General features: G+C 45.1%; 1 protein-coding gene across 3 annotated transcripts in view; it reads right to left on the bottom strand.

Annotated features, from left to right (window-relative positions):
* Positions 1–21,047, bottom strand: part of acer2 (alkaline ceramidase 2) — a 123,109-nt gene extending 102,062 nt beyond the window's left edge. For all 3 annotated transcript variants that reach the window (XM_068030275.1, XM_068030276.1, XM_068030274.1), the window contains exon 1: positions 20,575–21,047. In XM_068030275.1, the coding sequence (XP_067886376.1) occupies positions 20,575–20,676 (102 nt within the window). In that variant the 5' untranslated portion in view covers positions 20,677–21,047. The remainder of the gene's footprint in view (positions 1–20,574) is intronic.
* Positions 21,048–24,373: the final 3,326 nt, after the last annotated feature.

The raw sequence follows: 24,373 nt of genomic DNA on the forward strand, positions 1-24,373 counted from the left end.
AAGGTTTAGAGAGACGTTGTTAGAGGAGGTTCATCAAGAGAACACAGGGATAGTCTGTATGAAAGCAGTAGCAAGAAGCTATTTTTGGTATCCAAAGGTAGATAAGAGATACTGAAGAGTTGGCAAAAATTTGTGTAATATGTCTCAGAATGAGAAATGATCCAATAATGGTTCCTTTCATTTCATCGTCAAACACAAGAAAATGGTGGGAATGAGTAAATGTCAATTTCTTTCACGTAGAAGGGAAAGAGTATTTTGTTTTGGTCGTTAGCTATAGCAAATGGACAAATGTGCCCAATACCACAAGTGCCAAAACTATTGAGGTTCTGAGAAGTTGGTTTGTAATTTATGGATTGCCTGAGCTGTTGCTGTCTGATAACAGTCCACATTTTACATCAGAAGAGTTTGAAATATTTCTGAGTAAGAATGGAATCAAACACACCCTAATACCACCATATCACCCAGCATCGAATGGTGCTGCAGAAAGAAGTATACAAATTATAAAGAGATATTTGCAGAAGTATTTGCTAGATTGCAAGCTAGGCAGTAACATCCATGCTTCTTTTTGACACAGCCTAGACAATTTTTTGTTCTCTTACAGAATAAACTCACAGTCTACAACAGGTTGCTCACCTTGGGAGTTAGGTGTTTAAACACGCTCTTAGGACAAGGTCCAGTTTGCTTAGCCTGACATCAATAGCAAAGTAAGAGAAAAGAAAGACAGAGTGAAGATGAGTCAGGATGCACGAGGCATGAAACTTAAAGAGTTCAGTGCTGGTCAGAAGGTCATGGTTAAAAACCACTGAGGTGATAAGAAGTATGTATTGGAGTTGTTGTAAGAAGACTAGGTGCATTCACATATTTAGCGAAGATTGAAGAGAGACTCTGTCAGTCATGTAGATCATTTTCTTGAAAGAGGAAATCTGACTAATTGAGAGCATGAGAAACCTCCTATCATCCAAATTCCTACACTTCCAAGTGAAAGTCAGAAAGAAATCAGAAAGAAAAGGGCACAGAGGGGACAAAATTCTTGAACTGCTTTCAAGAGAACTTTTTTAGCCAGTACATAACATGCCCAATGAGAGGGGGCGCAATTCTAGATTTAGTCTTCGGTAATGAAGCTGGGCAAGTGGATGAAGGAACAGTGGGTCACCATTTTGGAAATAGTGACCATAATACAGTTAGTTTTAGCATAATCATGGAAAAGGACAAAGATAAAACAGGAGCACAGCTTCTAAATTGGGGGAAGGCAAATTTTACGAAACTGTGTAGTGACCTGGCGAAAGTGGACTGGATACAGCTACTTGAAGGAAAATCAGTGGCAAACCAGTGGGAAGCATTCAAGAGCAATATACCACAGGCACAGTGTAGGCATGTCCCCACAAAGATAAAAGGTGGTACTGCCAAATCTAGAGCTCCCTGGTTACCTAGGAGCTTACAGGGTAAGTTAAAGCAAAAAAAAAGAAAGCTTACGATGATCATAAATATCTTAATACTTTAAAAAGCCTAGAGGAGTTTATAAAGTGCAGGGGTGATGTAAAAAAGGAAATTAGAAAAGCAAAGAGAGGACATGAAAAATTATTGGTAGGTAAAATCAAGGAAAACCCAAAGATGTTTTATTGGTACATTAAGAGCAAGAGGGTAACTAAGGAAAGGGTAGGGCCTATCAGAGATGGACAGGGAAACTTATGCCTGGATGCAGAAGATGTGGGCAGGGTTCTTAATGAGTTTTTTGTCTCAGTCTTCACAGAGGAGAGGGTTGATGCAGACATTGTAGTTAAAGAGGAGGAGTGTGAACTACTAGAAAGCATAGTGAGAGAGAAAGTGTTCGAGGGTCTGACATCCCTGAAAGTGGATAAATTGCCAGGACCAGATGTTTTGCATCCCAGGCTGTTAATGGAAGCCAGGGAGGAACTAGCAGATGCGCTGAGGATCATCTTCAAATCCTCATTAGATACAGGCGAGGTACCAGACATCTGGAGGTCTGCGAACATTGTACCATTGTTTAAAAAGGATGCAAGGGATAAGCCAGGTAATTATAGGCCAGTCAGTCTGACCTTGGTGGTGGGCAAATTGTTAGAATCTATTCTGAGGGACAGGATAAACTGTCACTTCAGGCACAGATTAAAAAGGGATAGTCAGCATGGAATTTTTAAGGCAAGGTCGTGTCTTACTAACTTGATTGAGTTTTTTGAGAAAGTAGTGGGCGGCACAGTGGCGCAGTGGTTAGCACCGCAGCCTCACAGCTCCAGTGACCCGGGTTCAATTCTGGGTACTGCCTGTGTGGAGTTTGCAAGTTCTCCCTGTGTCTGCGTGGGTTTTCTCCGGGTGCTCCGGTTTCCTCCCACAAGCCAAAAGACTTGCAGGTTGATAGGTAAATTGGCCATTATAAATTGTCACTAGTATAGGTAGGTGGTAGGGAAATATAGGGACAGGTGGGGATGTTTGGTAGGAATATGGGATTAGTGTAGGATTAGTATAAATGGGTGGTTGATGTTCGGCACAGACTCGGTGGGCCGAAGGGCCTGTTTCAGTGCTGTATCTCTAATCTAATCTAACAAGGAAGATTGATGAGGGTAGTGCAGTGGATGTGGTTTACATGGATTTTAGTAAGGCATTTGACAAGGTTCCACATGGCAGACTGAACAGTACAATGAAAGCCTATAGGATACAGGGGAATGTGGCAGGTTGGATCCAGAATTGGCTTAGTGACAGGAAACAAAGGGTAGTAGTCGACGCATGTTTTTGTGAATGGAAAGCTGTTTCCAGTGGTGTTCCTCAGGGCCCAGTGTTGGGTGCCTTGCTGTTTGTGGTATATAATAATGATTTTGACTTAAATGTGGGAGGCTTGATTTGGAAATTTGCTGATGACACAAAAATTGGGCGTGTAGTTGACAATGAAGAGGATAGCTGTAGACTCCAGAATGATATCAATGGTTTGGTTCAGTGGGCAGAAAAGTGGCAAATGGAATTCAATCCGGAGAACTGTGAGGTGATGCATTTGGAGAAGGAAAATAAAGTGAAGGAATATATAATAAACGGGAGGATATAGAGAGGTGTAGAAGAAGTGAGATACCTTGGAGTGCATGTCCATAGGTCCCTGAAGGTAGCAGGACAGGGGGTAGATAGAGTGGTGAAGCAGGCATATGGATTGCTTTCCTTTATTGGCCGTGGTATAGAGTACAAAAGCAGGGATGTGATGCTGGAGCTGTATAGAGTGCTGGTTAGGCCGCAGCTGGAGTATTGCATGCAGTTCTGGTCACCACATTACAGGAAGGACATAATTGCTCTGGAGAGAGTGCAGAGGAGATTTACAAGAATGTTGCCAGGGCTTGAAAGTTGTAGCTCTGAGGCAAGATTGGATAGGCTAGGATTGTTTTTCCTGGAATTGAGGAGGCTGAGGGGTGACTTGATTGAGGTGTACAAAATTATGAGGGGCCTAGATAGACAGAAAGGACCTGTTTCCCCTGGCAGGGAGGTCGGTTATCAGAGGAAGGATTAGAGGGGTCATGAAGAGAAGCTTTTTCACCCAGAAGCTGGTGGGTGTCTGGAATACACTGCCAGGCTCGGTGGTGGTAGCAGAGACCCTCAATTCTTTTAAAAGGTACCTGGACATGCACCTAAGGTGGTGTAAGCTGCGGGGCTATGGACCAGGTGCTGGAAGGTGGGATTAGTTTGAATGGATAGCTTAGTCGACCGGCGAGGACACAATGGACTGAATGGCCTCCTTCTGTGCTGTATTTTGTTCTATGTTCTATGAAAGTAAAAGTCACAAAGAAACTGAAAGTTAGCCAGTTTCATAGAATCCACCACTAGGGCAAAGTAAATCAAGGTTTTGACTAAGACTCATCAATCAATTTCACAGTCCAAACCATTAAGTGGATTTGGTTCAAAATTCAAGGTTGACACAGTCTGAGATGTTAAGAGAGCAGAGTCAAGGTAATGGAAATGAAAGAAGACATCCAGACAGAGAAAGAAAGAAGACAGATAGGTTAATTAAAAGTATGTAAGACAGTAGAAATAAGTTGTTCTTTTCATTACTTTTTGTCAAATGATGATATTTTTGTTAAAGACGTATTGGTGTTAAGGAAAAACCTTTTTTTACATGTAAATTACTCTGGAAATATTGGTCATACAGATTTTCATTGTGATTGCAGTAACAACAAGCATGTTATATTTCAGGTATTGTTATTGTATTCTAAAAAATTATGTACATGTACCATTTTACATTTTAATGTATGGTTTTTTTTAATGTAGAGAGGGAGCGTAGTATATTGGAATAGCTGAGCATTTTATATACTAACCTCTTTGCTATCCTCCCTGTTAAGGAGGTGTAAATAAAGTACATAATGGCTGCTTGCTGTGAGTCCACGTTAGTCTTACTCAGTGAAATACACAACCGGGGACTCGGCTGCTCTGCAAGGTGGGGGGCTTGGGTGACCAAACTATTGTGTGAGATGTTTGGTTGTCCATACTGCTGAATGAGATGGTCGGCTATCAGCAAGGGTCCACCAGGACATGTGTGGGGTCTCTCAGGCAGCAGCCCACCGCTGCATCAAGGAGGTGACCAAACCTGACAGTCAGGTCGTTCAATCTGCTGGCCTCCGGTGAAAAGGCTTCAACATCCAGTGGCGCTTTCTCCTCTTCCCTCCTCTACATCCTCCTCGTCAGTAGAGGAGTGATGTTCCGGCATCTCAACATCATGTAAAGCCTCCCCCTTATGCAGGGCTAGATTGTGCAGAGCACAGCAGACCACCACAATATGCCATTGGATTCGGGACCATCATTGGCTTTCCCCAGATGCAAGGTGTGATAGATTGCACGCATGTGACCATCAAGGCTCCCACGGACCAGCCAGCCACATTCATTGGGCAGCACAGTGGCGCAGTGGTTAGCACCGCAGCCTCACAGCTCCAGGGACCCGGGTTCAATTCTGGGTACTGCCTGTGCGGAGTTTGCAAGTTCTCCCTGTGACCGCGTGGGTTTTTGCCAGGTCCTCCGGTTTCCTCCCACTGCCAAAGACTTGCAGGTGATAGGTAAATTGGCCATTGTAAATTGCCCCTAGTGTAGGTAGGTGGTAGGGAATATGGGATTACTGTAGGGTTAGTATAAATGGGTGGTTCTTGGTCGGCACAGACTCGGTGGGCCGAAGGGCCTGTTTCAGTGCTGTATCTCTAAATAAATAAAAAATAAATCAACAGGAAGAACTTCCATTCCCTCAACAGTCAACTAGTCTCATTCCTACAGGAAGCACCCATGACGCCTACATACTTCGACAGTCCCAGGTGCCACAGTTTTTCAAGCCCCCACTCATCTTCAGGGATGGATTCTCAGGGACTAGGGCTACCCATTGAAGACATGGCTACTGACACCTGTGAGGAACCCTTGCAATTCAGAGAAAAGGTACAACACTTGCCACGGTTCCACCCAAGCGACCATCAGGCAGGCCATCAGGCTGCTGAAGATGAGATTCTATTGCCTCAATCGATCCAGTGGAGCCCTGCAGTATGACCCAGCGAAGGTCTCGCGTATTGTGGTGGTCTGCTGTGCTCTGCACAATCTAGACCTGCATAAGGGAAAGGCCTTACATGATGATGAGATGCCGGAACGTCACTCCTCTATTGATGAGGAGGACGCAGAGGAGGGAGAGAAGAAAGCACCACTAGATGTTGAAGCCTTTGCACTGGAGGCCAGGCAGATGCTAAGGAGGCAAGAGACAATCTAATACTTACCCGCTTCTAGCCACCCTGATATCCATTCACAGAGAAACCAATCCCAATGCTGCTGTTAAGTCATCTCTTAGTCACTTTGTCAAAACACATCTCTTAATATTTCATAGAGCCATAGAGTCATTGAATTATACAGCACAGAAAAAGGTCATTCAGCCCATCGTGTCCGTGCCGGCCATCAAGCACCTATCTATTCTAATCCCATTTTCCAGCACTTGGCCTGTAGCCTAGTTTGGTATGGTGTTTCAAGTGCTCATCTAAATACTTCTTAAATGTTGTGAGGGTTCCAGCCTCTACCACCTCTTCAGGTAGTGTGTTCCAGATTCCAACCACCCTCTGGGTGAAAAAACTTTTCCTCAAATCTCCTCTAAACCTCCTGCCCTTTACCTTAAATCTATGCCCCCTGGATATTGACGCCTCCACGAAGAAAAAGGTTTCTTCCTATCTACCCTATCTATGACCCTCATAATTTTGCATACCTCAGTCAGGTCCCCCCCTCAGTCTTCTCTGCTCTAAGGAAAACAATCCTAGCCTATCCAGTCTCTCTTCATATCTGAAATGCTCCAGCCCAGGCAACATCCTGGTGAATCTCCTTTGCACCCTCTCCAGTGCAATCACATCCTTCCTATAGTGTGGCGACCAGAACTGTACACAGTACTCCAGCTGTGGCCTAACTAATGTTTTATACAGCTCCATCATAACCTCCCCGATCTTATATTCTATGCCTTGGCTAATAAAGGCAAGTATCCCATATGCCTTCCTAACCACCTTATCTACCTGTGCTGCTGCCTTCAGTGATCTATGGTCAAGTACACCAAAGTCCCTCTGACCCTCTGTACTTCCTAGCATCCTACCATCCATTGTATATTCCCTTGCCTTGTTAGACCTCCCAAAATGCATCACCTCACATTTCTCAGGATTAAATTCCATTTGCCACTGCTCTGCCCATTTTACCAGCCCAACTATATCATCCTGTAATCAATGGCTTTCATCCTCACTATTTACAACACCACCAATTCTCGTGTCATCTGCGAACTTACTAATCATACCTCCTATATTGGCGTCTAAATCATTAATGCACACTACAAACAGCAAGGGTCCCAACACCGATCCCTGTGGTACACCACTGGTCGCAGGCTTCCAATTGCAAAACAACCAAAGAAAGAACAAAGAACAAAGAAAATTACAGCACAGGAACGGGCCCTTCGGCCCTCCAAGCCTACGCCGATCCAAATCCTCTATCTAAACCTGTCGCCTATTTTCTAAGGGTCTGTATCTCTTTACTTCCAGCCCATTCATGTATCTGTCTAGATACATCTTAAAAGACGCTATCGTGCCCGCGTCTACCACCTCCACTGGTAATGCGTTCCATGCACCCACCACCCTCTGCGTAAAGAACTTTCCACGCATATCCCCCCTAAACTTTTCCCCTTTCACTTTGAACTCGTGTCCCCTTGTAATTGAATCCCCCACTCTGGGAAAAAGCTTCTTGCTATCCACCCTGTCTATACCTCTCATGATTTTGTACACCTCAATCAGGTCCCCCCTCAACCTCCGTCTTTCTAATGAAAATAATCCTAATCTACTCAACCTCTCTTCGTAGCTAGCGCCCTCCATACCAGGCAACATCCTGGTGAACCTCCTCTGCACCCTCTCCAAAGCATCCACATCCTTTTGGTAATGTGGCGACCAGAACTGCACGCAGTATTCCAAATGTGGCCGAACCAAAGTCCTATACAACTGTAACATGACTTGCCAACTCTTGTACTCAATACCCCGTCCGATGAAGGAAAGCATGCCGTATGCCTTCTTGACCACTCTATTGACCTGCGTTGCCACCTTCAGGGAACAATGGACCTGAACACCCAAATCTCTCTGTATATCAATTTTCCCCAGGACTTTTCCATTTACTGTATAGTTCACTCTTGAATTGGATCTTCCAAAATGCATCACCTCGCATTTGCCCTGATTGAACTCCATCTGCCATTTCTCTGCCCAACTCTCCAGTCTATCTATATTCTGCTGTATTCTCTGACAGTCCCCTTCAGTATCTGCTACTCCACCAATCTTAGTGTCGTCTGCAAACTTGCTAATCAGACCACCTATACTTTCCTCCAAATCATTTATGTATATCACAAACAACAGTGGTCCCAGCACGGATCCCTGTGGAACACCACTGGTCACACGTCTCCATTTTGAGAAACTCCCTTCCACTGCTACTCTCTGTCTCCTGTTGCCCAGCCAGTTCTTTATCCATCTAGCTAGTACACCTTGGACCCCATGCGCCTTCACTTTCTCCATCAGCCTACCATGGGGAACCTTATCAAACGCCTTACTGAAGTCCATGTATATGACATCTACAGCCCTTCCCTCATCAATCAACTTTGTCACTTCCTCAAAGAATTCTATTAAGTTGGTAAGACATGACCTTCCCTGCACAAAACCATGTTGCCTATCACTGATAAGCCCATTTTCTTCCAGATGGGAAGATGGGAACCCTGGACCATCACCCTCTGCCTCCTGCCACGAAGCCAATTTTGGATCCAATTTAACAAATTGCCCTGGATCCCATGGGCTCTTACCTTCATGACCAATCTCCCATGTGGGACCTTATCAAAAGCCTTACTGAAGTCCATGGAGACTACATCAACTGCTTTACCCTCATCTACAAACCTAGTCACCTCCTCGAAAAATTCAATCATAATTGTTCGACATGATCTCCCCCGACAAAGCCATGCTGACAATCCCTGCCTCTCCAAGTGATTAATCCTGTCCCTCAGAAATGTTTCCAATAGTTTCCCTACCACTGATGTTAGAGTCACTGGCCTGTAATTACCTGGTTTATCCCTACTACCCTTCTTGAATAATGGTACCACAATCATGGTCCTCCAGTCCTCTGGCAGCTCTCCTGTCGCCAGAGGGTTTGTAAATTTGTGTCAGAGCCCCTGCAATCTCCTCCCTTGCCTCACATAGCAGCCTGGGATACATCTCATCTGGGCCTGGGGATTTATCTACTTTTATGCCTGTTAAAACCGTTTATACCGCCTCCCTTTCAATGCTAATTTGTTCAAGTATATCACAATCCCCCTCCCTGATCTCTACACCTACATCATCCTTCTCCAGATGAAGAGTAATCATTCAAAGCCTCATCTACATCCTCTGGCTCCACACACACATTGCCACTTTTGTCCCTAATGGGCCCTACTCTTTCCCTGCTTATCCTCTTGCCCTTAATATACTTATAAGGTGCCTTGGGATTTTCCTTTATCTTGCCCACCAGTGTTTTTTCATGCCCCCTCTTTGCTCTCCTAATTACTTATTTAAGTACCCCCCTACACTTTCTATACTCCTCTAGGGCCTCCGCTGTTTTCAGCCCTCTGACTCTGCCATAAGCCTCCTTATTTTCCCTTAGCCAACCCTCCATAAGCCTTGACATCCAGAGTTCCCTGGACTTGTTGGTCTTATCCTTCACCTTCACGGGAACATGTTGGCCCTGAACTCTCACTATTTCCTTTTTGAATGACTCCCACTGGTCTGATGTAGACTTTCCTACAAGGAGTTGCTCCCAGTCCACTTTGGCCAGATCCTGTTTTATCATATTGAAATCGGCCTTCGCCCAATTCAGTACCTTTATTTCCGGTCCATCTTTGTCCTTTTCCCTAACTACCTTAAATATTACAGAGTTATGGTCACTATCCCCGAAATGCTCCCCCACTGACACTTCTACCACTTGTCCGGCTTCATTCCCTAAGATTAGGTCCAGTACCGCCCCTTCTCTTGTAGGACTTTCTACGTGCTGGCTCAAAAAGCTGTCCTGGATGCTTTTTAAGAATTCCGCCCCCTTTAAGCCTTTTGCACAAAGACTACCCCAGTTAATATTGGGGAAGATGAAATCCCCTACTATATTACCCTATTATTTTTACACCTCTCTGAGATTTGCCTACATATCTGCTCCTCTATCTCTCCCTGACTGTTTGGAGGCCTGTATTACACTCCCAACAAAGTGAATGCCCCCTTTTTGTTTTTACGTTCTACCCATATGGCCTCATTTGAGGAACCTTCTAAGATATCATCCCTCCTTACTGCAGTAATTGGCTCCTTGATCAATAGTGCAATGCCACCTCCTCTTTTACAACCCCAACCCCCCCCCCAACGCCTGAAGGTTCTATAACCTGGAATATTGAGCTGCCAGTCCTGCCTTTCCCTCAACCATGTCTCTGTGATAGCAATAATATCATATTCCCATGTGTTAAGCAACACCCTCAATTCATTTACCTTACTTGTAAGACTCCTTGTGTTAAAATAGATGCAATCCAGCCTTGCATTATTCGCTTGTGCCTTAACAGGTCTATATTTGCTCTGCCTTCCAGACTGACTGAATTTCTCTTCTATATTTGGCTTTGCATCACCCCCTACAGTACCTTCACTCTGTATCCCATCCCCCTGCCAAATTAGTCTAACCAACCCCCCTCCCCCACAACAGCACTAGCAAACATCTCTGTAAGGATGTTGGTCCCATTCCAGTTCAGGTGCAACCCGTCTGACTTGTACAGGTCCCACCTTCGCCAGAAACAGACCCAATGATCTAGGAAACTAAAGCCCTCTCTCCTGCACCATCTCTTCAGCCATGCATTCATCTGCTCTATCCTCCTCTTCCTATACTCCTATCCTCCTATTCATGTCCTATATTCCTATACATTTGTTATGGAATACATCTGTTCTTCCAATTCTGTAGAGCCTACAGATCTTCCATCAGACTCCATTAAAATAATGCTGTCCACTGGAATAGAGAAACCAATAAAGACTCAGCGCAATGCACATAGTCTGTCGTCTCCTTTCCATTTGTGTTCACTGACTTGTTGCAATCCGCGCTAGTGCCCATGGACGATCAAATGTTAATGGGGCTGTGGTTACATTGGCATTCCACTGAGGGAGATGGATAAAGTCAGCAGCTCGCAATTAAGGTATGATAGAATAATGACTTTTACACAATGATCATTGATCATTTGAACAAAATAACCTTATTTTAATCATTACATGTCATTTATCAGACTCCCGTGAATCCCCAAGTGTGTCTAGGTGGTTTTCTTTATACATTTGCGGGTGCTCTATGAGGTGTGATCCCTACGGCAGCAGCTGGAGGCAGGCTGCTGATCAGTCTGCCCCTTGACCTTTGATGACTTCAGTGGCTGTCCTCTGACTGCCTGAGAGCAGGAGGATCCTGGCTGCCTGATGGTTTCCAGCACAGGTGCAGGACTCTCCTCAGCTATTGCGGCTGCTGGAGCTGGGTTCACTGGTGGAGGGGCTGAGGTGCCAATGTCCACACGAGGAGCAGCACCCAGAGGGGAGCAGCCAGCTGTGGAGGTGAGTCTCTCCTCCTACCTTTTAAGGCTTGCTTGAACCTCCTTGCTGACCAGAGAAGGACGAGGACCTGGAGAATATTCCATGCACCTTGTCCTTCTCTTGCCTTGCCACTGCTGCGTTGAGAGAATGGCCAAGACGAGGATGTGCACATCTACATTTGTGGGATCTGGCTCACCATGAGGGTCACCAACTGCTCAATAGAGGAAGCTATGCAGTCACATGCCAGGGATATGGCAGCACTGATAGCATGGATGGACTCCTCCATTGTCCGCGCATGGCCTCTGGCAGCTCCGCAAGATGTTGCCTTACCTCCATCTGGAACTCCAGCATGCCCTGTACTGTCAATACCAGAGGTTCATCATCAGCCGGGCTCTCAGCATGGGCCTGGCCACCCATCCTCCAACTGTCAGAGGCCTTGGCTGTCTCAGCCTCAGCCAGCTGCTCAGGCTGTGTGCAGTTCTCTCACCAGTTTGTGACCCTGATTCTACAGCCAAGCGGAAACCCACCAAGGCGAAAGTATTTGTGCTGGTAGAAGGTGCAGTAGTCATGGGACAGTGTATCGTCTCACTGCTAATGCTCCTCAGAGGTGAAATTTTGTCCCCCTTCCACTGGAGTCTCATGTGGACACAAACATGTGTGGGTTCGTATAAGCAGATCTTGTCATGCCAACCATGCATGATGGGGATCGATGAAAGTCAATCCTTATTCCCTTGTGTGGAGACTCTAGTCTCACCATTCGCTACTGAGCGGCTGCCCTATGACCCGCTAGTTCAAGTGCCTCCTCCTCAGCCATGGAGAGAGGCCTGATGTCTGGGATGCCTCCGCCAGTCCGTGATGTCTCCCGCTTGTCTTCAAGTGGAAAAATGGTGGTTGTCATACTTCCCATGACATCAACATGACAGTTCTGCTAGTGGCAGCCCCTCATCCCCTACTGGGGATTCCTATGTAGCTCATCCACAGATTTTTGGGACACAGATTTAAAGTGAATGGTAGAAGGATTAGAGGGGACACAGAGGGTGGTGGGTGTCTGGAACTCACTGCCAGGAATGGTGGTGGAGGCAGAAACCCTCAGTTCTTTTAAAAGGTACCTGGACATGCATCTGAAGTGCTGCAACCTGCAAGGCTATGGACCAGGTGCTCGAAGGTGGAATTAGATTGGACGGCTAGTTTTTTGGCTGGCACAGACACAATGGGCTGAATGGCCTCCTTCTGTGCTGTGGTTTTTTTATGGAGATTTGCATGCTAGCAGACAATGTTGGAACAAAGGACCCAGTCACTGCTTCTCTAATACACAGAAGACCTGGTCAGGCCAGTTTAGTCACATGACTAACTGGCTGTTTGAATTTGTACTTGCTGAGAGAAAGAAAGGCTGAAAGCTGTTTGCTCCTGGACTGAGAACACCTCTCTCCTGTCTGCTCCCATCTCTTTTTCATGGAACGGAAGACCCATTGAGGACAAGTGAACTCAAAGAGAGAAAAGTTTCCTACGTGAACAAGGTTTAAGAAGAATACTGGGCCCCAATGAAAAGTAAGGGCTGTCTACAATCAAAGACTCTACGGCGAGCTTGAAACACAGAAACAGTAACAAGAAACACCCTTCAGAGACTCCCTCAAACCTCTCCATTTACTTTTTCTTCTGCTCTTTTCTGTCCCTATTTGCATGTGTGTATCGCGTGCGCATGCTAGCATGGGCGCATCGTATATCCGTAGGCGTTAACTGAATTAGAGTTTAAGTAAGTTTAATAAATTTCATTTTTCTTCCTTAAACCTAAGAAAACCTGGTGTGCTCATTTCTTTGCCTTATAATTGGAAAGTGGTGAACAAGGATTCACCAAGGGGGAGCTCAAAACACAGTGTGTTTAAAAATTAAACTCCGTTACAAAATAAGAACAGGTGAAAACAGTAAAAGACCCCGAGACACATTTCTCACCTGGTTGTAACAGAAATTTGGGGGCTCATCTGGGATTTCACCACAGACAAATGAGAGAAATTGGAAGTGGGAAGCCAAATTACTCCCAATCAAAAAGAACAAGGTTTTAATACAGGTTTTCTTGTGGTTGTGTGTGATTGAATACTAACATGTCTGCAACTGAAGCAAGTAGCTCTCCAAGCCAGCGTGAAATAACCTGGGATAAGTTAAAAGCACCGTCTATGGAGGAGTTGAGAAAAATGGCTGAGCCATGTGGGATCACTGTACATGGCAAGGCTAGGAAGTCTGAACTCCTAAGGCTAGTTGCCAACCATTTTTCCCTTGAATCTGAAGAAGCAGAAGCAGTGTTAGAAGCAGACCCAGTCAGGGTATTGTTAGCAAAGATACAATTGGAATGAAGGAAACTTGAATTTGAGGACAGAGAGAGGGAGAAAGAGAGAGCCTTCAGAAGGAACGTGAAGAAAATGAAAGGCAGGAGAGAGGGAGAAAGACAGGAGAAGGAACGAGAGAGAGAAGAGAGAGAGAAAGAGAGAGAGAAAGACTATTCCAGAAAGAATCCGAAGACAGAGAGCTGAAGCGGCTTGAGTTAGCTAGGGGGCGAAAGAGTAACCCCAGTGAAAGCATGGCCAATATGGAGGAGCAAAATTCAGGGCTGGGTACAAAATTGCTAAAACTCGCTCAATTAATTCCAAAATTCAATGAGGAAGATGCGGAAGCATTTTTTGTGTCTTTTGAGAAACTGGCAAGGCAGCTAAAATGGCCAGCTGAGACCTGGTCTCTTTTACTGCAAAGCAAGCTAACTGGAAAAGCCCATGAGGTTTGTTCCTTGTTGCCAGATGAGAATTCATCAAATTATGAACTGACCAAAAATGCTATTCTCAGGGCATATGAATTAGTACCTGAAGACTACCACCAAAAGTTTAGAACCCTCAAAAAGCAAGCTAATCAAACTTATCTGGAGTTTGAAAGAAGTACGCAACTGACTTTTGACCAGTGGCTGAGGGCTCTTAAAATGCAGCTCAGCTATGAGACTCTGAGAAGTAATCGTGTTAAGAGGAATTTAAAAACTCTCTCCCACTCTCAATAAAGACACATGTAGAGGAGCAGCAGGTTCAGGGAGCCCAGCAAGCGGCCATTCTGGCCGATGAGTTTGCTTTAATTTATAAGTCGGTTTCCCAGGGAAGAACCTTTCCTAATCACCCCCCCAAACCCAAAAAAGACAAAGGGTGGGAAGGTGATATCCATCCAGGCAGTCCTGGAAGAGAAATAAAAGCAGGGAACACAGGGGGTCCTCCTCCAGCCAAAAAGGAAGGTGCTGTGAGCAAGAGTGAGACCCGGAGATCTGTGTGCTTCCATTGTAATAAAGCAGGGCATTTAACAGCTGACTGCTGGAAACTAAAGGGAAAACCTGTAGGGTTAATCAGGGCACACCCACTCAGTGAAGACAGGACACTGATGGAAAACACAGAACAAGCTGTGGCCTTAACTGTAGTAAGAGTGCGACCTAGGAAGCTTACTACAGCCAGTGCAGGATAAGGTAATAGGATTCCTGAAGGTTATCAGGGTTTAGTATCTGAAGGGAAAGTAATCCCATACCCCTCGAGTGGGGCAAGCAAGCCTATAGTGATTCTCAGGGACACAGGGGCGACTAGATCCCTTTTACTGGGAAAATGCCTGACCTTTCCCCCAGAGAGAGCATCGCTCCCACATGCCCATTTTCTGTTTCACCGTGGCTACACATTTCTCCCAGCTTTTGGCGCACGCCCTAGCCCCTCCGAACCATATCCCAGCACCTTCAGGTAATCTGACTTGACAGTGAAGGGGACAAAGGACCGGTCAGCCCAGTTCCCAAAGAACATGGCCTGACTCTTGTTGCAATTTACTTTGGCTCCTGAAGCCAGTTCGAACTGGCCACAGATGTTCATCAGTCAACAAACTGACAGCAGATCCGAGCAGAAGACAGTGGCGTCGTTCATGTACAGGAAGGCTTTGACCTGAGTGCCTCCACTGCCCGGGATCATCATCCCTCTTATACCCGCATCCTTACTCAGCAAAGGTTTGATACAGCACTGGAACAAGGCAGAAGAGAAAGGATTGCCCTGCCTGACTCCAGATTTGATTGGAAAGCTTTCCCATTCCCACCCATTGGTTGAAACTGTGCTACTAATGTTTGTGTAGAGCAATTGGATCCAATTGCAGTTTCTCCCCCCAAATCTCATTTTGAAGAGCACATCCATCATGTAAGTGTGCAATATCCTGTCAAAGGATATCCTGTCCGAAGAAGGGTCACTGACCCGAAACGTTAACTCTGCTTCTCTTTCCACAGATGCTGCCAGACCTGCTGAGTGAATCCAGCATTTCTTGTTTTTGTTTCAGATTTCCAGCATCCGCAGTATTTTGCTTTTATATTATCCTGTCAAAGGCCTCCTCCTGGTCCAAGCTGATGAGGCAGGTGTCCACCCTCCTATCAGGCACATAGGCAATCGTATCCCTATGCAGCGCAAGGCTATCAGACATCTTCCTGCTGGGTACAGCGCTGGTCTGATCAGTGTGGATCACCAACTCCAGAGCAGACTTGACACAATTAGCGATGACCTTGGACAGAATTTTGAAGTCCATGTTAAGCAGTGATATGGGCCATCAATTTCTAAGTTCCTCCCTCTCCCCCTTCTGCTTGTAGATGAGGGTGATGATGCCTTTCCTCATGGATTCTGACATGCTGCTGGCCAGAAGCATAGTCTCGTGCACTTCCAGTAAATCTCGGCTAATCCAGTCCCACAAAGTCGAATACAACTTGGCCAGTAAGCCGTCACTTTCGGGAGTTTCACTCTTCTTGAAGGACCTGTCAGCCTTTGTCAGTTCATCCAGAGTTAGTCGTTTGTCCAGACTCTCCCCCGTACTGTCATCTAAGACCTCCATGATAGAGGACAGGAAGGACTGGGAGACCGTGCCGTCTGTCGGCTTCATGTCTTACAGCCTGGTATACAAAGAATTTGTTGATTCTTAGTATGTCAGGCTGGGATGAGGTTACTGAGCCGTCCTCTTCCTTCTGGCTGCTGATCACAGAGCTCTCTCTGTGTACCTTTTAGAAGAAGAAATGTGAGCACATCTCATCATGCTCCATGGAGCGGACTCTGGACTGGAAGATGATCTTGGAAGCCCCTGCAACAAAGAGCGAGGCCTGCTGGCTCTTCACCTCTTGGTGATCCTCCTTGACACCAACCCCCATCAACTGCAGCAGGAGCAGATCCTGCATGCTTTTCTGGAGTCGGGACATTTCCCTCTGTCTCTGTCTCACCATCTGAACACCCTTGAGGATGAAGAACCTCTTGATGATCGCCTTGCTCACTTCCCCCCAAAGCATCAGGGACTCAAAGAGGGGTTTCACGGTTCTCCAATCTTTGTGGTCTCTTTTGAGTTCCTCAATGTTTTCTGCATTCAACAGTTTCATGTTCAGCTTCCATGTCCCCTACCAACCCTCTGGTCTTCCTGACAGTATCCAGTAGGAGGCAGTGATCAGAGAAAAAGACAGCTTGACATTGGTGGATCTGACTGTGAATGCTGGAGACATAGGAAATCTATCCTGGAACAAACGGACCTGTCTGGTCCCAACAAGCGACGCTCCAACTGCAGGGTTGCTGAAGATGTCATGCAGCTTAGCATCTTTTACGGTTTCCATCACGAGTCCGGAAATGGCGTCCAGTTTCGTTCAGCTGCATCCATGATGTAGCTGAAGTCACCACCTAGAATGACCGACCTGGATGTTACCAGTGGGAGCTGCTGCAGGATGGTCAGCCACTCGTTCTTTAGAGCCGGGGAGTACACATTAATTGATTGGAGCGGAGTGTCTTTGTACAATACGTCTGCCATGAGGAGGCGGCCTCATGGTGAAGTTGCCTCCCTGCAGCAAAGGGTTGGAGGAATGGCAATAATTTCTCATGACCAGATCAATGGCCCATGGGACCACCATCGCGACCATTGCCAGTAGGTGGCTGGGCTGTGGCATTCCGCACTCCTGCAGAAACAGCAGGTCGGCTTTGACCTTGGCAAGATACTGCAAGGTCAAAACACATCCCGTGGTGGTCCTAACACTACACATGTTAATAGAGGCAATCTTGAGACCCATCTTAACTATGCATAGTTTACCAGACCAATTGTCTATGCTAGTCCCAGCCCGTGGGTATGTTCCTGCATACCCATAGCATTCCAAACTGTTGCACTGTCGCTGGGCTGAGATAACTGTCCTGGTCACCCCTAGAAGCATTGTTCTGCCTGGGTGACATCAATGGGGTCGTGTAACCGAGAAAGTTTGGCTTGTCCCCATTTGGTGCTGTTATTTCCCCTCTGCTCCTTGTTGAGGACTTTGCTGCCCGACACTCTGGGGCTGGGTGCCTTGGGCTGCATGCTGCCCCCAGTTTTTGAGGCCTGGGGTGTGCTCGGCCCTTCACAGGTTTCAGTATTTTGGAACTGGGGGCCCTTTGTCTCCTTTACCTCCTTCACGTTTTACTGCTTTTTCTATTGGTGGTGGCTTTCTTGCCCTTCTCATCCAACGAGGAGCATCCGCTGGTGTCTGTTTATAACATCAGCCGCTTCTTGCCACTGATTTGGATGCCAATTTTTTCCTTCTTTTGTGTCTTCTTTCTTGTGGTTCTTCTTTTAACCACTTGCCATTCTCCTTGTCCTGCTGCTGCTTCCTCGTCTTTTAATTCTGTCTGCTCTAGAGGAAGCTGAAGGGTGATGGTCTGGCATTTTACTGAAGTGTCATTCCCTTTTTATCACTCGCCATGTCTTCTCTCTTGCTGTCTTGTTTGCTGAGGGTCTTGGTGGAGGACGGGATGTTAATTTCCTTTGAAGCCTCCCTGTTTGACGCTCATTCTTCAATCACCTGTGCATGGGTAGCACTGTGCTTTCGGCAGGCCTTGTAGAGGTGGCCAGCCTCATCTCACAGGTTGCAGCAGTTGCTCTCTTTGCATTCCTTCGTCTGGTGACCTTCCTGATTACAGTTTCTGCAGAAGGTTGCGCTGCAGTTGCTGGCCACACATCCAGCTTTGCCATAGGTGCAACATGCTCTGGGATTCCCCGCATATACCACGAAGACTGGGCTCCCTCCAATGCCGAAGCTGAAGGGAGGGTGGAGGATGGCTCCCTAGGTTTCCATCTTCAAGGTTATCTTGACCCGCTGCTTGCTGGTGCAAATCCCGAATGGGTCCTTGACCTCAGCCACCTCGACATACCTGGCGAGGAATGTGAGCACATCCATGACAGGGATATGGAGGTTACACAGATGGATTGTCACAACATGATTCCATTATGACAGCAGTGTAACCAGAGGCTTCGCAGTAGGGATTGATACCGATATCTTATTTCCTCTTTCTTTGAATTCCTTCAGAAGTTTCAGGTACCCTGCAATGTTTTTAAATGTCATATCAAAATATCTACAGCTGGGGAAATCTTGCAGGCAGATGTCCACAGCTTGAAATCCACAGCAGTCTAATAAGATTTTCTTCAGTAAGAAGGCTCGGTCGGTGGCAGTACCTTCTTCACTGTTTTTCACTGTCACCCTGAGGGTATTACGCATCCTTTGGTTTGGAGCTTGAGTGTTGGTTGCAGCCATAGTTGAATGTTGAGCCTTCACAGTGTGGGTGTTAGGCCTGAGCCACTATGATGATCCACCAATCACAGGTAAGCTCATACGGCATTGGGGCATGATGCCAAAGCCAGCAGTGAGAGCCACTCAAAAACTAAAAAAAATGAAGGACTCACAACTCAGAACTTACACTTGATCTTAGCCAAAAGGCCAAAAAGCATCAACCTCATTATTATAGTAGCGGCAAGCTATGGACACTAGTCATGAGGTGAGGACCAAGTGGTCACCAGCAGTGGCCCTCACCACAGCAGTTTCTCCGAGCTTCACATAAAGGTAAGATTTTTTTAAATTGCATACAATACTCTGTCACCTAACCAATGATTTGTATAAATTCATTGGCCGGCATGGACATGACAGGCTGAATGGCCTCCTTCTGTGCTGTAATTTTTCTATGGTTCTATGGTTCATTGTTACTTCTTTACACTCATCCACTATGTCCCTATTTTTAAAATCTCAAATTCTATTGGTCTTTTTGTGGTATTAACGCACCTACACTGTCAAGAAATTAAATAATTGAACCCAGTGTCTCTTTTTATCCACACTCTTCAGTGTCTTTCCATTAAGGGTTTACTCCCATTCCTTGTTTCTTTCTCCCAAAAGAATTACCTCACAGTTATCCACATTGCATTGTATTGCCTACCTGTTGGTTATCTTAGATGGCTAGTGTATGCTGAAGATGTCAACAGTGTGGGTTCAACTCCTGTATCAGCTATGGTAGTTCATGGAGACCTACCTCGTTGCCTTACCCCACGCTTGAAGAGTGGTGACCCTCAAGCTATACATCACCAGCTGTCTTTCTAATGTGGAGAGATGCCTGTGGTCCTTTAGGGCGATAGCTAAAGCCCATTCTACTAACGCATCTACGTCTCCCAGAATGTTTTAAAAGTTCTGTTCGTTATTTGCCAACCTTCTACTTTTGAGTAACCAGCAAACTTTAAGATTGTGTTCCATATGCCCAAATCCAAATCATATATACACCAAGTAAACGTGGACCCAGACATGACTCCGAAAACAGCCAACCACGCAGAGTAACTTAGCAATAGCCAGAAGGAGCCTCTGAGTATCAACACACAATCTGGAAATACCGCCCGAAATCAAACTGAAATATAAATACTGCGCGGAAATGAAGTGTGAATAAGTATTCACTGTGATGTAGTGGAACGCACAGAGCGCCTAACTTTAACACTCTGAATGTTATTAAAAGCTCAGTAAATTGTTTCTTTGGAGAAGAGAGAAATTTTAAAAAGCGGTAAGAATGAGTGTTGAGGGCGGGCATACTGTGGAAAGATAAAGAAAATGAAGTCTACCCTATTATTATTGACCAATTACAGATGAAGCAACATGCTCTTAGATAGTACAAAGTGCAAGATTAGGCTGGATGATTCCTTGTCGGCCAGCGTGGACATGATGGGCCGAATGGCCTCCTTCCATGCCGTAAATTTCTATGTTTCCCGAAGCAGAACAATCTTCGCTGGCTACTGATCTGTAGGGGCCACGCCGAGAGTCATTCTACAAGAATGCAACATAGGGTTTATTTTAAAAGGACTTGCACCAAAACGGCATCACTGTGCGCACGTTTTAGGATGCCCCGGTGTAAAGGAGTTTATAGTTTCGTCCTGTTATGCAAATACCTGGGGCAGAGAGGACCAGTCTGGAGCTTTATTGAAGGGAGCGTCAGAATGTGCAGCACAAACTTCCGCATGGACCAAAACAACAAGAAACTCCACTCAAGTTGGTTTCCTGCTCCATCCGCTTCTCTCCCCCACCCACCCCCGAAAGTTCACAGCCACAGCACTCAATCCGCAAGGATTAAAATTTCCTAAGAATAAATATTGTATCTTATTTCGTCTCAATGCAAAACAATAACAAACTTTTTTTTAAAAAAAGCTAAAACCTGATACAAACCGTGTTGTAAAATTCAGCAATGTTTGAGACGATCATGTAATTCCCCTCACACCAGTCCACTTCAGAGCTGCCAGCCTCCAACTGGTTCCAAAATCTGCTCATAGTTTGACTTTATTGATCTAGGTTGATTTCTAGTTAAAGCTCCAAAGTGCCGGCGATCATTTGTTCTCTTTGCTCTCCCTCTCTGCAGATTCAGCTTCAACAGCCTTACAATGTTTACATGACCCCTTCAGAGCTCAAGAGCAGGCTCAGTAATGAGCTATTTCTCCCTTTTCCTGCAATGTCACGCAGGGTAGTCCCGGTTGTTTTTTGTTTTCCGGGTGGGTTTCCCTTCACGTGAATCATACTGCGCTGTCAATGGGACGGCGTCTCTCCTTCAGTCGGGTCTCCTACTCAGATTGCCTGGGTCACCCGGCTCACCTCCCCTCAATTTCGCCTCTGCTGGATACTGAACCGCCTGGGCGTCTCTCTGCTCTTCCTGGATCGGAACGGGCTAAACTTTCCCCCACACGAAAAGAGCAAACGCTGCGTCGGACGAAAAGGTTGAACCATACAACAACGATATACAGTAACACCATTATCTGGTTATTAGTATCAGTATAACACCCCTCCCCCACCCCCTTAAACGGGAGCCTCCACCTGTCGCCCACTCCTGCATTATCTCTCGTCTTATATTTAGTATCTACCCGCTGTAATTTCTCCGTACTAAACTCAATCATTTTTCATCAGCTTATATTAGTGGTGCATGACATTCTAGTTGAGAAGTTAATGCACACAATGGAGAACAGCGCTGCGGTTTAACAGAGTAAAAGGACAGTTTAAATCCTGAATTGTGATTAAATACTAAAAACTAGTTTTTAAAATCTGAAGCATGTAAGAGGAAGGAAAAACTGAAAGATGTAAGGAGTTCCACAGTTTCGCGGTTCTGGAAAGTATTGAGTTGGAGGGCTGCATTGAGTCCTAGTGAAGATATAGGTAAGATCAAAATATAATGGTGAATCTGTATAAAACCTCGGTTAGCCGACAGTTGGATATTGTGTGCAGTTTTTGGCTCCACATTATAAGAGGATTTTGAAGTAATAGAGAGGATACAGTTCAGATGCACTAGGATGCCACCTGGTGTGATGAATGGCAAATACAAATAAGACTTGAAAATGTGAGACTTAGTTAATACAGAGGAGATTATAGATGATTTAATATTATAAAAATACAGGCGGTGTAATTAAAACAGAGTGGATCTAAAATAAAAGGACATAGATGTAAGGGTAAATGTGAAAGATTTAGGGCAGGGTGTAAGAGGAACCTTTTTTTTTTAAAGAGTTTAGTGAGGTTGTGGAATGCACTACCAAAGATAATGATTGAAGCAGAGACCATGTCAACATTTGAGAATATGTGTAATAAGTGTCCAAGGAACAGGAAATTAAATGATATGGGAACAGGGTGGGCACATAGGATTAGCAATACTGCTTTGGGTTTGGTTTGAAGGGCCTGTTTCTAGTAAGCCTGTATAAAAATTATTAGCCTGTCATGCAGAATGAGGCATATTAATTTCACCACGTGGACATTAAATTTCAAATTGTTGCTGGGAAGAAGAGAAGGCCTGTTACAAGGGGTTGCCAAGCCCCTGGCTGGAAAGACATTCTTGCACATTAACAGACAGTGTTTGTAGACAAAGGACCATTCCCTGACACACACAATACACAGAGCCAAGACATGGTCAGACCAGTTAGTCACATGACCAATCTGCTTGGCAACCTGGGGTTTTCTGAATTGTACAGTTTTGAACTAGCCACAGAGACTTCAGAAAGCTGTTTGCTCCTGGATTGAAAAGACCACTCCTGGTTGGCTTGCCACAGCCTCTCCTGTCTGCTCCCATCTCTTTCTCACGAAACTCCACAACCCACTGAAGACACATGAACCCCAAGAGAGAAAAGTCTGCTACAGTGAACAAGGTTTAAGAAGAATACAGGGCCCCATGAAAAGCAAGATCTACCTACAATCAAGGACTCTAAAATGAGCTCGAAGAACCGTAACAACTCAAACTTGTTATTTTTCTTCTGCTCTTTTCTGTCTCTATTTGCATGTGGGTATCACATATGCATGCTAGCGTGGGCGCGTCGTGTATCCGTAGGCATCAACCGAATTAGAGTTTGAGTTTAATAAAATTTCACCTTTCTTCTTTAAACCTGAGAAAACCTGTTGTGCAGGTTTCTTTGCTTTATAATGGGAAAGCGGTAAACAAGGATTCACCAAGGGAGAGCTAAAAACAGTGTTTAAAAATAAAACCCTGTTACAGTTAGACCAGGTGAAGACTGAAAGGGACCCTTAAACCTCTTTCTCACCTCGTCATAACAGTCCAAACATCTGGATTACTAGTCAAATAACATAGTGGCCTAATAATCCAGAAAATGTGAGTTCAAATGCCAACATGACAGTTTAAGAATTTAAATTCAGGTTAAAAAATCTGGAACTAAAATGTTGGCATCAGTAAAGTTAACCATGAAACTGTCAAGACTGTCACAAAAAAACAACTGATTCAGTAAGGAAGGAGAAGGCCCCAAACACTCCTTTCAGGTGATGCAGTGATTTACTTGTACTTCTTTCAATTTAGTATACTGTATTCGCTGCTCACAATGTGGTCTCCTCTACATTGGGTAGACCAAACGCAGATTTGATGACCGCTTTGCGGAACACTTCCGCTCTGCTCTACCCACTGTTTTTATTCATGTTTGTGCTTTGGGCCAGGGCTGTTAATCTTTCTGTCTATTAACACCCTCTCTGCACTAATGCTTTATCTTTCAGCACACCATTAACATACAGTTTGCCTTTGCTCCATGACCTTCTGGTCAGTTATTCTCTATGTCCCTCTGTCCTATCAACACCCCTTTTGTTATCTCTTGCCCCACCCCCGCTTTATTTGCTTAAAACTTATTACACTTCTACCATTTGTCAGTTCTGATGAATGGTCACTGACCTGAAACGTTAACACTGCTTCTCTCTCAACAGATGCTGCCAGACCTGCTGAGTATTTCCAGCATTTCTTGTTTTTATAACTGATTCACTAATATCCTTTATGGGAAGAATCTTGTCATCCTTACTTTGCCTGGCCTATACATCACTCCAGTCCCACACGAAAACACTTGGCTCTTACTCGCCTTCTGAAGTAGCCTATATCCAACCACTCTAAAGAATAACAATGAGGGAGCACCTTCACCACATGGAAAGCAGTGATTCAAGGCAAAGGCCCACTAGCACTGTCTCAGGGAAACTAGGATTAGTAATAAATGCCAGAATTGCCAGAGATGCCAAATTTCCAAAAATGTGTACTTTCAAAAACAAAATTCAGAAAAATTAACCATAGTAGCACTGATAAAATCAAGAGAGATGTTGAAGACTAGAGATATGAATGGCTCACACATTAGACAAATAAACTTTTTCTTATATACATGTCTTCCTGAGCTACCCCACGGAGCTAATCAACATGTACGCGAACACAACTGAGAACAGAAGGATCGAATGAAAGCAAATGCAGATCAAAACATGAAATTTAGAGCAATGCTGCTAAAGCCAGGAGATAAAGTATTTGTGAAACGTGATGGTCAATGTTGGAAAGTAAACAACTCCTTATAACATCCAACCATTTGTTGCGACCAACACAAAGGGTCAATGATCACTGCTAAGTGCGATTCACAAATCATCACACAAAATGTCATTCTTCAAAGCACTGAAAACACGATTCGTAAGCACTGAATCCAATTCCAAAATCGACATCTCAATTGAAGGATACAAATCAAATAAG

Source organism: Heterodontus francisci, chromosome 4, assembly GCF_036365525.1.
Source record: "Heterodontus francisci isolate sHetFra1 chromosome 4, sHetFra1.hap1, whole genome shotgun sequence".
In the NCBI taxonomy this organism is placed as follows: domain Eukaryota; kingdom Metazoa; phylum Chordata; class Chondrichthyes; order Heterodontiformes; family Heterodontidae; genus Heterodontus; species Heterodontus francisci.